The sequence below is a fragment of the Trachymyrmex cornetzi genome, unplaced genomic scaffold (genome assembly GCF_001594075.2).
Source record: "Trachymyrmex cornetzi isolate Tcor2-1 unplaced genomic scaffold, Tcor1.1 scaffold396, whole genome shotgun sequence".
NCBI lineage: Eukaryota > Metazoa > Arthropoda > Insecta > Hymenoptera > Formicidae > Trachymyrmex > Trachymyrmex cornetzi.
The window spans coordinates 827,479-841,519 of record NW_017298703.1 but is presented as its reverse complement, the minus strand read 5'-3'; the positions used below and the strand labels follow the sequence as shown (position 1 = coordinate 841,519).

Genomic DNA, 14,041 nt, shown 5'->3' with positions numbered 1-14,041 from the left:
CACCACCACCACCACCGCCACCACCACCGCCACCACCACCATCACCACCACCATCACCACCACCATCACCATCGCCACACTACCACTATCATCATTACCACCGACGTCACCATCACTGCTATCGCCGTCACCGCCGTCGCTGCGGTCGCAACCGTTGCACCGAGCCGCGCAGCGACCACCGTGCAACCGCTGCGCCGTAGTCACGGTTGACGCGCGGATACTTTGTTCGCGACGCGCCACGCCGATCTCTAACCGAGTAAAGCTTCTTTCTCTCCCCTTTTCCTATCAATCTCCGCCAGAAAATACCCACCTTAGATTGTAAATTGTGGTTCCGCAACTGACAATCCCGCCATGGTATTGTTCGGGAGACTCACGCTTAAGACATATACGAAGTATGCGAGACCTCAACATAAAACAAACCCCTTTTCCTCTTTACTTTGACCTATAGAACTGATTATAAATACATATATACAAATTATCAATCCTGCAAATGTGAAATTATTTTAGCAAAAGTTACATTTGTACGGAAGATATATCATTAATATTATGTAGTCCATTTAAATGTTAAAATAATATAAAATATATTTCATATAAATGTAAGGAGAACATGCACTGGAAAGCCGAGGTCAGGCTACTATGACTTGAAACTGAAATATTTTGCTAGGGAAGTCATTAACAGCAGCGGTTATTTCATACAAAGGCATATACGATTCATTGTACTTTGCAGACTAAAAAACGTGTGACATAAAAGAAAATTACAGGATTTTCCGCGGCCTTGTTCATTATTTTCCTTAAGTAATCTGAACCTAAAAGTTTTCTTTGCGGCGCCGGATGTCTGTGGTCGTTGTGATTCAACCGTGTTATTCAACGGTTATGTAGTTCCGCTTCGAATACATTTGCAGAAACGTGGTTTTGAATACATGGACCGCGTGAATAATATGGCAGCTAGTTTCCTGAACTTTCCACATTGTCCGTTTCGAGAAAATACAACCTCTGATTGTAATTTCCAGTCGCGTATAACGTATCTGTTGAACAGCATTTGTCATTTCTAAATGTATTATGCCCATTTCTACCAATATAGATTAACTTTAATCTCGGTTCAACTTACTCTTCGTCTTTTTCTAATCTTTAGAACTAGAAAAAGACAAAGAGTAAGTTGAACCGAGATTAAAGTTGATCTGCGGTTAAAGTTAATCTGCTGATTAAAGTTAATTGGTAGAAACAGGCCTTAATGTTACGTATTATATTATATTATGATCTCGGGTAGAGAGAATATCTTTACTCTTTAATTTTTATCAGTATATCCTGATACAAATAATCTTTAATGGAATCAAGCCTAAAATACATCAGTCATAGTATGCATATGCGATGTTGATTGAGCAATATTGATTTATCTTTTTTCTACCTTAATAATTTGATATTGATTTGAGAATTTGAATTCAGATATAAAATAAACTTTTATTAACTGCTTGCACGTATAAAATTGAAAATTTCGCCAAAAGCTCATTTTCATAATTCAAAACCTAGCTTTTTATTAAAGCAAACTTGGGTGTACATTGTTCAAAGAGGCAACACTCGTAAAAATTTCTTTGTCTAAAGTTTAGACTCTAAACAATGAAATAGTACAGTACTAATTAGTATCGAATTGATAATCCTTTTCGAGCTAATTTAGTTCAAGTGCACTATATTTCCTACGGTTTTCTCGTCAAGCGGATAATAATTAGCATCGATCGGGAATCGCGACCTATGTTAGAACTAGTTTATGAACCCGACGCCGGAGAAGTGCATTGATCCCGCGGGTCGCCAGCAAGCAGGCCAACCGATAAATTAGTTGCCAGCAGATATCTCCTTCACTTTTCCTTCGTACAGCGCGAGCGTTCAGAAGGCGCGCACGATGCCGCATGGCGCGGCGCGACGTGGCGCGGCGCAGCGAAGTCGAGCCAAGCGAGCCAAGCGAGCGAGCGAGCGAGCGAAGGCGAGGCAGGGCAAGGCAGTCATATTTCAGCCCTTGTTAGGACGAGGGCCCCTGCCGAGACGAGCCAGGGAGAAAATCTCTTTGACTCGCCGCTCCGTGCCTTAATCCACTGGCGTATACCCTATCTTGCCACCTGCTCTCTCTTCCTTCCTCGTCTCTTCCTTCCCTTCACCCTTTTATGTACACCTATCTCCCACTTTCTCTCTGTCTTCCTCTCTTTCTTCCTCGACTCTGTTACCTCCTTTTTCTCTCTTCCTTTCTTTCTTTTAGGCCTACCAACGTAAATTACGGCAGATATTTACGCCAATTTTTTCAGGTCTTTTCCTCTATCTCCCTTTTACTGTTCTGATCTAAATAGAAGTGATATATGTCTACCATCGCTGATTATTGAGGAATGTTATTAATTACTGGATTTAATCTCTCAGTAGGTATATGCAAACATTTGCTCGCTTCTAAACATTGATATATCCAGACGCTTAGAATATAGATGAAGTATAGATACGTATTTACCTTGAGATATATTTTGATATCGAGAGTATGCTAGTTTCAAAATCAATCTATGATTAGCATATATGGATAAGATACTGTTGCTCCGTAGATTAAAGTGTATAGAATATTAGACCTCAACTATTATTATTGGTATAAACCTGTTCTAAAGATGTTTTTATAAAATATCAAAAGAAAATACTCGTTTTTCTTTCATATATTTTCTATTTTTTCGAATATTGTATAACACTAATTACAATAAATTCCAAGTATTAAATATCGTCACATTGAAGTGATCGTAAGTTATCCGATCGGCGTGGAAGTGCATAGTTAACAATAAGTCAAAATTAAACCAAAGAATAGCAAAATCTATCCCCGTGGACAATTTAATCGCTAGAACTTAAACGTATATCTTATCTCACCTTTGTCCAGCTTTCTCGCACCGTTAAGGAAACGAAACGGTATAAGGAAAAGAAAAAAGACCATAGAAGATCTTAAATACACCGTCATCCATGCAAAAGATACCTTATAACCAATATTAGCGATAGCTTTCTATATAGTTTTCTAGATCATTCCAGCGACATTACAGTAACATTGCAATGTTCCAGCAATATTACAGTAGTTGCAACATGTTATTGCTGTAAGCTTCTGTGTTGTATGGATTACGAACGATAACACAGAAGTGGCTAGAGAAAAATTGGAGAAATAGAGGATAATTTCCATGCTGCTAAAAGATGCGCTTGTATATATTCTAATATTTATCCAAATACAAAGAAATAAAGAATAATTTCCTTTGAGAATTCAGTATCATATCTTGTATCGAGGTATTCGAAGTATAATTTATCTGTGACCCCGACAGAAGAGGAGGAAGAGGAAATGTAATATGTATATAAACATAACACACTATTCTTTTATCTTCACAAAACGATAATCATGTTTTATTGTATTGGTATATGATAAGCTACTTGAACAATAACGGAAATAGATCACGCGGCTTTTTGTTCTCTAGAGAGACATACATTCATGCAGAGTGAGGAGATATCGCACAAACGTTTTTAATTTAATGTTGAATTTGCATGCTACATTATCCTTTATTACAGGCAACCAGTTGATGAAATCGATGGTAATGAAAAATAATGAATATTCATTCTGTAACTGCGGCCTTTCATTATACACAACGTGTCATTAAATCAAATTTAGAATTGTCCCCTTTGACGAATTCGTTGTAATATAATTCGTACCAAACGCATATAAAATAGACAAATGGCCGGCATTTCATACCCGCGTGTGAATAATAATGTCTATTTTTTTCGATATTTTAATAAGAATTTAGCATGCCCAAAGTATTCCAAAATATCGTGGAAATTGCACGAAACGCCGTTGAAAGTAATTTCGTGTAAAAGTTCGTGCGGGAGGCGGGGGTGAAAACCGCTGTGCCGTTTCGGACAGTATTCGAGAGAGAATGTAATCTAGTACTTCCTCGTAGAAGTTCTCCCTCCGCGGAACCGCGCTCGTTAAGTCGCGAGAGCGCGTCGAAAGCTGACGCTTACTTTCGCCAACTCCACCCGAGGAAGGAGCCGCAGCAACAACCCCGCTGCGCTGCGCTGCGCGGTTATGGTAATGCGTGGTTTGCGGTGCGTGTTAGCCGGCCGGACGGTCCTCGTAATGGTAACGAGACGGTCTCTCACCATCATCATCAACATCCAGACGACGACGAAACGCGATGCGAACGCGATCAACGACTCTCGAGCCGGCCAGCAAGACGCGCGGCCCTCTTTCAAAGATGCCGACTGCGATCAGCTCTCTGGCTATTTTTAACCTGTTTTCGTCTCCCTTATACACCCCTCTCTGTTTCTCTTTACTTCTTTCTCTCTACGTCGTATTTTCTTCCAGCTTATATTACGTGTTACTACTAATCAGAAGAAAGGCATTTAATATTGTGCAAATCTGGGATCTCAATTAGGGTTTTACGGTTGATAAAATGAAATTCATATTCATTATGTCTCATGAGTTGTAAAAAAAAGTGCGTCTATATAGAATGGTATCTATATGCATATAAATTATGTATACAAATTGTATATAAATATACACATTACAATATATTTACATATAATATGTATGTATTATTCTAAAGATTTAGGATAGGATTATCATATAATGAACATAATTTTGTGTATTAATTAGTTGATATTTATATATATAAAGAAGTTTAACATATGTATAATTATAGTCATATATAGTTGTACACATACGCGTGCACGGAATTATAAACTTCTCTAATGTTATAATCTTATTCATCTTCGTTATTAACATATTTAAAAAATATGGTCCTAAAGTTACACTCCTTCCTGTATGCTCTCAGGGAATCCATGTCCCAAAGTATGAATAAATTGCATCCCTCCTCTCCTTTCTCTTTCTCTCTCTTTCTCGTTCTTTCTCCATCATTCCATGCGTGTGCATTCGCGCACGCCGCATCGGCGGAATGCCACGCATCACCAACCACGAGTCAGTCAACCTCGAGAGAGAATCAGGTGTGGAACAAATGAATTCGCGACGGGGGAGGCGGATCAGTCAGCTCCTTAATCTCGCGGAAGCGAATGCTTCTTTTGTGGAGGACGGACTCGTAAAGCAGGGCATTACCGTTCAACGTCATTTCTGCTTCGATGCTAAAGTTTGAGATCATTTACTTACGCAAAAGGATAAAAGAGATCGATGGCCTCTATATATCTTAAACCGATGGAAAGGGGGGGGGGGGGGATTCATATTTCAGTTATTTACATTAAATACTATTGAATATTATGAATAACATTTGCAGAATATATTGTAAGTTAATTTTTAAAAAAGTTAAATTTTAAATTTAAAGCGGAATAATAATCTACAATTGTATATAACAAATTAATAATAGTATAGATTTATTTACTTCAGCATTTTACAAATAGCCAAGAAGGGACTTGATTTACAATTAAAACTTATCCACACTCATTCTTCCATACTGATAGACCCTGCCTTTGATCATAATACAAAAAAAACTTAATGGACAGTTAATCTGCTGTAGTCTTGCCCTAAACTATTTAACCTATTCTCTTTTCTTCGCTATGTTTTTTTTTCTTTTTTGTACATCTTATCACAGCCTTACTGCCCTTATATAATATAAATTAAATAAATAAATAAAATACCTCATACTCGTTAAAAAACTATTATACATTGGTCACGCCTTTTCCCTAATTCTATGCATAAACTAACTAAAAAGCTAATATCATCAAATATCACAGTACGGTATAAATCTTATTAGTCTGTTCTGAGCCATATATACAAGTCTCTTTCTACCTTTTCTAACAAATTAATAATATTATTAAAAATTTATTAATATTTGGCTTATGCATAAATAAAATATTAATAAATTTTTTATAATAATCCTCATATTATAGGAATATATTAAAATTAAATATAATATAATAATCCGTTCATTTTATTTATGTGAAAATGTAAAAAAAGATATATATTTAAGTTGTGAAAAAATTCGAAAAATATATGTGCACAAATGCATTCATACATTATATACATATGTACATAAATTTTGAGGAAAATTTTTGTTCATCTGGAATGGAACGGAAACATAAAATGAATAAAATTGCGTTGACATCGAGCTGCGAAATCGAGTATTATTAGTACTGCAATAGAGATCGAATATAATTCCAAAGGGAAATGTTTTCAATTATCCGCTGATAATTAAACTTGTTTTTATTTACGACTTTCATTTTATGAAATTGTAATATATGTACTATAACAGAGGACGATTTAAACAAAGATATAAAAATAAAATTTTTTCATTAATTTTCCAATCCAGTTACTTAGAAAATTATTAAAGAGAATTGATACCATTTAAAGAGATAAAAGCGATGATTATTTTCCAGTGAGTTATGTTTACAGCTGTTTCTGCTATTAATTATAATTTACAACAAAATTTAATGCTTGATATAATACATTCCTATTGATAAGGATCGCGTAAATATTTCTTTGAAAAACTATCAATTCAAAATCAAGGATTAAAATAATATGAGTATACCAGTTATTACAAATTCTTCATACTAAAATTCCATAACTTTTCTTTGATTTTTAGACACAATTTCATGATTTTCCCTGACTTTCAATAATATTTGAGAATTTTTTGTATTTTCATCCTGATTGGGAAACCATTAAATATTTTATTGAGAGATCAATTTAACAAAGCAATGTAAATTACTATTAATGTTGCTGACACTACTTTCTAATTTTTAATTGTTAAGTTGATAGTACTCCAAAAAGTGTAGGTGTGATGTACGTATAAATTATTTAAAGTCAAGAATTTTTATTTTTCAGAAAGTTTTGCAAAATCTTTCGATTTTTCTCTAACTTCCTTAACCATCTTTAATTACAAACCATTTCCCGATTCCCCTGATTTCTAATGGCAATCCTGTACCTATACTTATATTTATATGAAATATTAGAGAGAGAGAGAGAGAGAGAGAGAGAGAGAGAGAGAGAGAGAGAGAAACAAGAAAATGCTAAATATCACATCATAATCTTGAATAAAAATCTTCGATAAAAATCACGAAGAAGAAAATATCTTGGACGGAGAGAACGAAAGTTTCTGTCTTTCTCTTTATCACGTGCACTAACGATAATAAAATATCGATGGATACGCGAATACTCGGAGCTCGCATGAGTGCGCCGCGCCGCGCCGCGCCGCGCCTGGCCGTAAAAAGCCGTTCAGATCGCAGCCATTTATCTACGGCGTGATTCATCTCTTTGACTGCGGCGCACGGTATCTTTAAACGTTTTACCTGCTACCGGATTCCCTGCAGCTAGTATACGGTGCACCGCCAGTCCAAGTAACAGCCGTCACTTTGTCGGCCTTTGTCACGGGGATTATGCGCCGGGTGGCAAATTATGACGGACACCTTCACGCCCAGGACACCCTCTAATGCGCTGGCCACAGAGTCGGCAAAAAGAAAGAGGGAGAAAGAGTAACTACAGAGGGAGAGGGAAAATTGAGAGTCTTCTTAATATACTTCCCGTATATATGTTTCTTGAGAGAAAGTTTAAAATTATGCAAAAATATTTCTGCAGAGATTGAAATTCTAACAGGTGCTATCGTATTTAATCATAGCATCACTGTATTGTATTAAAAGAGAAATAATAATTATAAATAATAATTAAACGAGCAACAAAATCAATAAAAATTTTTTACTGTTCAAAAATCAATCTGTTACAATTCGCAATGATTGAAACAGTTGATAGAAATTGAGCATGTGTAAATATTTTGAAGAAATATTCACTTATACTGTAAAATTAGATTTGTATATTTAATTTATAGGTTATTATAACATGTGTGTTATTTAACATGCAATTGACATGAAGTTTTGAGATGAAATTTGACGGTGTGTAATTTAATATTATTTGCTTATTGTACGCATTAAATTTCTAATATTCATGTATCAGAGTATTTATATAATTATATGATGCCAAATACAATAAATAATAAACTAAAGAGAGAAAATTTGCTATTTTTGTGGTCTTTTCTTCAAAATTTACAGCAGTGAATATGTTTTATTTACACATATATTGTTATCTATCTGTTTATATTATAATATTATTAAAAAGTAAAAATTTGCATTATGATATCGATACCAAATTATAACTTTGAGTTTAAGGCGGTTTTTCAGATCTCTTTCTTTCCACAGTTCTTAAATACCGAGAAATACCTTCGCTCAGTGCACAACATAAAACTACCCCTCCACATCCAGGCCGACACCCCAACGAATTGATTTACGGCATAATAAAGCGGTTAAGTGCAGAGTAGAAGCACCCCCGTTCGAGTCGTCTACTTTATTTATGACCTTCCCGAAAGTTTCGATTCGATGCGGATTTTCGAAATCGCTGCAAGTCCGTCGCTACGCTTTTCCGATAATTTGTGGTTACGCGAAAGGTACTCGACGGAAAGAGGACATGCCACTTTCGGTCAGCTTTAAGTTTTATAGTAATAGAGAGGTTGTTGCCTACCCCAGATATTTAATGTCGGCGAACCATGAAACGTTTCCCGGTTGTCCTAAATTAAAAAAAAATCCATATATCATGTTACATTGATATTCTCTCTTTGAAGTTGAATCTCTCTTTTTATTGATTGATAAATGCAAAAACCTAGTCCACAATTCTGAAAAGTTCTTTTTATCGTTCTGATAAAAAGATACTAATTGAACAGGTAGATACCAACAGACAATTGTCTTTCTGTAGTATCTTTGATTAATAAAAATAAAAAGACGAATATGACTTTAGAATTATCCAGCGCCTGGAAAATATAACATTATAAAAACCAAAATTAAATTCTGAATAAATTTATTTATCAGACATCAACGAATCTGAAGAGCTTTAATTGTGCGATGCAAAATATTGCTGCGTATACCAAAAGAATTTCACTTAATTTTTTCAAGACTACGAAAATATGTAAGAAGTTCTTTAACTTCTACTGAAAAGTATGATATATGAAACGATTGATAATGGTCGTGTTTCGATACACACTGTCAGTACTGAAAACCTATATAGTTCACGTTACGTATACCACATATTGACAGTATATGTAGTATGTAGAAACACGATCATATCAAGGGCTACGATGCATGATCGGTAAGATCATCCGCGTTTTGCATATGAATCGTGTTTCTTGTAGAAAACTTCCTGCCAATCAATGATCAATGATTGTGGCTGAATCATGACATCGCGCGGTGCGTTTCTTTCACGATCACGACGTAATGCGGAGGAAAAGGCAAGAAAAATAAAGTTCTTTTTTTTTCTTCTCATTGCTCTGCACAGAGCGGAATCCAATCCGTCGTTTGAGGACCATTATGCTCGATTATAATTGCGTCGCAACAACGTTTCTTCTTCCTGCCATCCACAATGTTGGCGGCAGACTTTCATCTCAGACCGAGATCGAAACCGAGCTTCTGTTTCCGAGGTGTTTCCGCCGCCGGCTACCGTCCTGAATGCTGGAACTTGATCCTAAGTAGTCGTTTTCGTGAAAGAGGGGCAGGAGGCCGAGGGACGTTGTTGTGGTAAAACGCGCCACCGATGGATATGGTAGCCGGACGCGGGATAGAGAGGGAGAGTGGCGCCGTGTAGCTCGGCGTCCTTCATTGTAGTCGTTTTTTAAATTATTCCCGTGGTTACTCATTTATTACGTGTTAGTCCGGTCGCGAATATATTCGTATAAAAACCACCAAAAAAAAAGCGAGGAAGAGTCCACGCACGAAAACCAAGTTTGCGGATATTAATTTTTAAAACTATTTCATAATACTGAATATATTGTATTTATAAAATATTTGTAAAATATATAATCGACTTATCGAGATTTCACACAAATTCTAGATTACGCTGTATTTAGCGGCATCGATTCTGACAATAATCGCCGAGGATAAACCGACAAATACAGTCTCTGTCTCCTCGGTTTCCTTGGATTCGCCGGTGGAATATCAAAGCAACACAATCAGGAAGGTGATGAGCTACTTGGGAAAATACGGGCTAGACGATCAAAGAGCCCTGAAGAGAGTGTATCTAAGCAACAGGTCGATCACTTGCAACGATGGATCGCAAGCAGGTTTCTACCTACGAAAGTCTCACGGCTCGAGGCGGTGGATCATGTACCTGGAGGGCGGCTGGTATTGCTACGACCACAAGAGCTGTAGAACCAGGTGGATGCGGATGCGGCATCTGATGACGTCAACCCAGTGGCCCGAGACACGCGACGGTGGGTCCTCGATCGCTTATAATTATACGTCGCGCGGAACGAAAACGATTTTCCGCTCGTGCATCCAAGCACCGAAACTCGCGCTGCGTCATAAATTAATTTCGTGGTGATCCTTCACGCTGGACGCACATTTTTGAATGTTCATATTGCTCCTCGCATTTTAATAATACATGTTATATGCGATGTGGATCAACACATAAGAATATGTTTTATTATGCACGAATATTTATTGCAACGACGATATAAATCACATTTTTTTATCCAACTCATATATGCATATCGGAGATATTCTGTACTTTTATCGCGATATTAATGTACAAAATATACATACTTCCATTATTAGATGTTCTTTCAATTGTATAATTTATTTCATTAATTAATAATCCGTTTTTAATGTTTTAAATATTTCTTGATAATTCAACCCTAAAATAAATATTTATGAAAAAATTTATTTAATTAAAATTAATTTAAAAATTTTGGCTATTTATTCATTATTGTAGAGATTTAATTTGCAACAATTCTAGAAATTTTAACAGACACACAACTATCGATTCCTTTTTTAATTTGTTCTCTAATATCTATAACTGCAAGGCAACAGGTGATCCTGTACTATTGTATTGCTTGATATTGCTTGATATTGCCACTGATTGCCGAAATAAAAATATTCACAATTTTTTCAGTGGGCGGGATGCTTTCACCGAATCCCGATGAGAATCCATTCTTTTGGGGCACGAATCACGTGTAGGTATTGTCCATCATGTAGTCGACCTCGTGTCGCCACATCACTGATTATTACATCTTTACATAACGATGTTGTTCTTATTCCATAGTTTCGTTCCTTATTGCACAAGCGATAGCTGGAGCGGCACTAGAGCCTTCAGGTCGCCGAATGACATGTTTTCCTTCATGGGGGCAGAGATCGTAGTCCAGGTTATCCGGGACTTGGTTCCCCTTGGCCTCGAAAACGCGAGCGCCTTTCTTTTGGCTGGTAGCAGTGCGGGCGGCACCGGCGTTATGCTGAATTTGAATCGCGTTCACAATCTGATACATCATGAATTGGGTATGTCGCAAACGATCAATCAATGTCCCAATTAAACGATTCCCGACTCATTATTAATAATTATTGTCATTTTCATAATAATATATATTTCTCATTTGACAATTCAATTATGTTAGGCAAATCGATAATAATTGTTATTATATGAATCATTTACATTTGTTGTCAATATTATAAACATAGAATTATATTTTAATTTATCTCTTCAATAATTTCTCTTATTAACACTAACATTAAGACATTGCATGATTATAAGAATTACTTCTTTATATGTCATTTTGCATTTTAATGTCTATAAGCTTTTAAATATAGATTTTTCGAACTGGTACTTATATATAGATACACAGACACACATGATACACATAAAAATTTTTATGTTAATATTGAATAAAATAAGTCATTTATATAATATTGTAGAATATTTAACTCAAATTAATATTGAATCTTCTTCTATATTTGAGCTTGTCAATTTATTTTATTAAGTATTTCGATTTTTTTCGATCACTGACTATATGTATAGTTCAATTATTAAGTAATAAGACTTAACTATTCGCGCAGGCTTGAGACACGTTGCTATACGTGGTGTGTCGGATTCCGGATGGTTCCTCGATAGAGCGCCTTACTCTCCAAACGGCTTGTCGCCGATCGATGCGATACAAAACGGGATGGATCTATGGAAGTCTCGGATGCCTCGTAATTGCGTAATTAGATATCCGAACGAGCAATGGAAATGCTTTTTTGGATATCGACTTTATCCAACATTGTCCGGTGAGTTCATCTCACATCATGAAAATTTCAATAGTATCTAATTGGTAATGTTTCGAAAAAAGAGTTTAAACTCTCTCTCTCTTCTATTATTTAACATCCTAGCACCGTTGTTTGTCTTCCAATGGATATTTGATGAGGCCCAAATGAAAGCTTACAACGTCGCTGCACCAGTGACAAGGCAGCAATGGGACTACATACATAAAATGGGTGACAGTCTGCGGCAGACATTTGAAAATGTTACTGCGGTCTTTGCTCCGAGTTGCATTAGTCACAGCGTCTTGACGAAAAGAGATTGGAAGATGATCAAAATAGATGAGGTTTCCTTTGCACAGGCCCTGTTTTGTTGGGATCAAATGCCGATCGGAAATTATCGTAACAACCAACACAACAAGTAAGTATGAATAGAATTCGTTGTGGCATGATCGCCGGCTGAAAATATATTCAACGATACCGCGTTGTTTGTTTGCGAAAATATTTATCGGAGTGCAGTTCCTTCGGAATCATCTTGGTAAATAAATCAATGAAGATCGAGATCAATGACGATCGAGACCTCGAAGAAATAATGTTTTTCGTTCTGCTACAGTACTCACTCGCAAATCGAGACCAATCAACCGTGCGGGAAGTCACTGAAAAAGCTATTGCGTTCTGGTATCAGAAAGGGAAATGGTACCTCAATCGAAGGTGGAAAAAGCAAAGTTGGATCCTCTACGGAAACACAAAAAGCTCGATTGTCTGCCATTGGCAAAATGCAGGAAAGAAAGCCAGTCTCCGGCTCGGTTCAAGAGCGGGAAAATAAGAAGAGACGAAAGAGGAAACATAAAAGCAGAAGGAGAGAGAGGAAGGAAAGAGAAAGAAGTAAAGAAGAGAGATTGGAGAAAGAGAAACACCAGCGAAGAAAGAACACTGGTACGGTTTAGCAATGCACAAACATGTTTTGAACCTTGCTCAATAACAATCGACATTCTTTGAATAGTTTCGAGTTATTTCATGCAATTTTATAGATTGGTCGAAAACTTACTTGGTACTGCGTATAATTTCACGATAATATTAAATTTAATATTTGTTATTAATTTTAAAGAATAACTTTTTTTTTAATTTTTATGCGGTTTGCACAATGATTTTTCGAAATTCATTATATATATATAGATATCTTTTTGCAGGTCGTCGCAAAAGCAGTAAACAAGTAAACGGCAATAATCATACGGCTATATTTAACGGCATCAGGCCGCAACGATCGGTAATACCGTCGTTTAAACGGAAATGCGTTAAAAACTGTCATTTCCGTATGATCGAGCGCTGCACTTGGCCACAATGTAACCATAGCTGCCCCAAGCTGCATAATCCCTTTACGGGCGAGGAAATGGACTTTATCGAACTGCTCAAGAGCTTTGGTCTAGACATGAAAAGTGTCGCGAATGCCCTCGGCATCGATATACATACGTTGAATAGTATGGATCACAATGAATTGCTGAATCTTCTGACACAACGCGCGAATTAGCAAGACAATCTGTCGTAACGATAATGCAGAGTTTTTCTGCTTGCTTTATCAATCTTTCTGTTGGCACGTCTAGAGTCAGAGCTCAATATTTACATACAATTTTAAATATCATGTTTCAAGTAACGTGGAACGGTTCGTATCAGCTGTCTCACTGGTACCAATGTTACAGTACTTAAATTAGAGAAGATATGTTGCTGGTAGAAATTAAAAGTATAATGAAAAAATCTATCAAAATATTAAAAGTATAGATATCTATACTTCTTTAAGAAAATAAATTTTAAATGTTCCCGTAGTACAAATAATTATACTAATAATGTAAATTTGAATAATTGTATATATACATATAAAATGCATAATTATATAATTATATAATGTTATACAATATGATATATATATGTATAATAATATTAATATAATAGTATAATAACGTGCGTTACTGTATTATTATATATTAATATTAAATAATATATAATTATA

The 14,041-nt window shown here is 36.0% G+C and overlaps 2 protein-coding genes across 2 annotated transcripts in view; one reads left to right on the top strand and one right to left on the bottom strand.

Moving 5' to 3' along the window:
- Window positions 1-13,564, top strand: part of Notum (palmitoleoyl-protein carboxylesterase notum) — a 25,876-nt gene extending 12,312 nt beyond the window's left edge. Inside the window, exons 2-8 of the mRNA XM_018512224.1 lie at window positions 9,863-10,241; window positions 10,922-10,982; window positions 11,072-11,301; window positions 11,857-12,066; window positions 12,169-12,457; window positions 12,650-12,972; window positions 13,227-13,564. Of these exons, the coding sequence (XP_018367726.1) occupies window positions 9,863-10,241; window positions 10,922-10,982; window positions 11,072-11,301; window positions 11,857-12,066; window positions 12,169-12,457; window positions 12,650-12,972; window positions 13,227-13,564 (1,830 nt within the window). The remainder of the gene's footprint in view (window positions 1-9,862; window positions 10,242-10,921; window positions 10,983-11,071; window positions 11,302-11,856; window positions 12,067-12,168; window positions 12,458-12,649; window positions 12,973-13,226) is intronic.
- The window catches only part of KaiR1D (Kainate-type ionotropic glutamate receptor subunit 1D), a 441,399-nt gene that overhangs the window by 405,664 nt on the left and 21,694 nt on the right, over window positions 1-14,041 (bottom strand). The window lies entirely within an intron of this gene.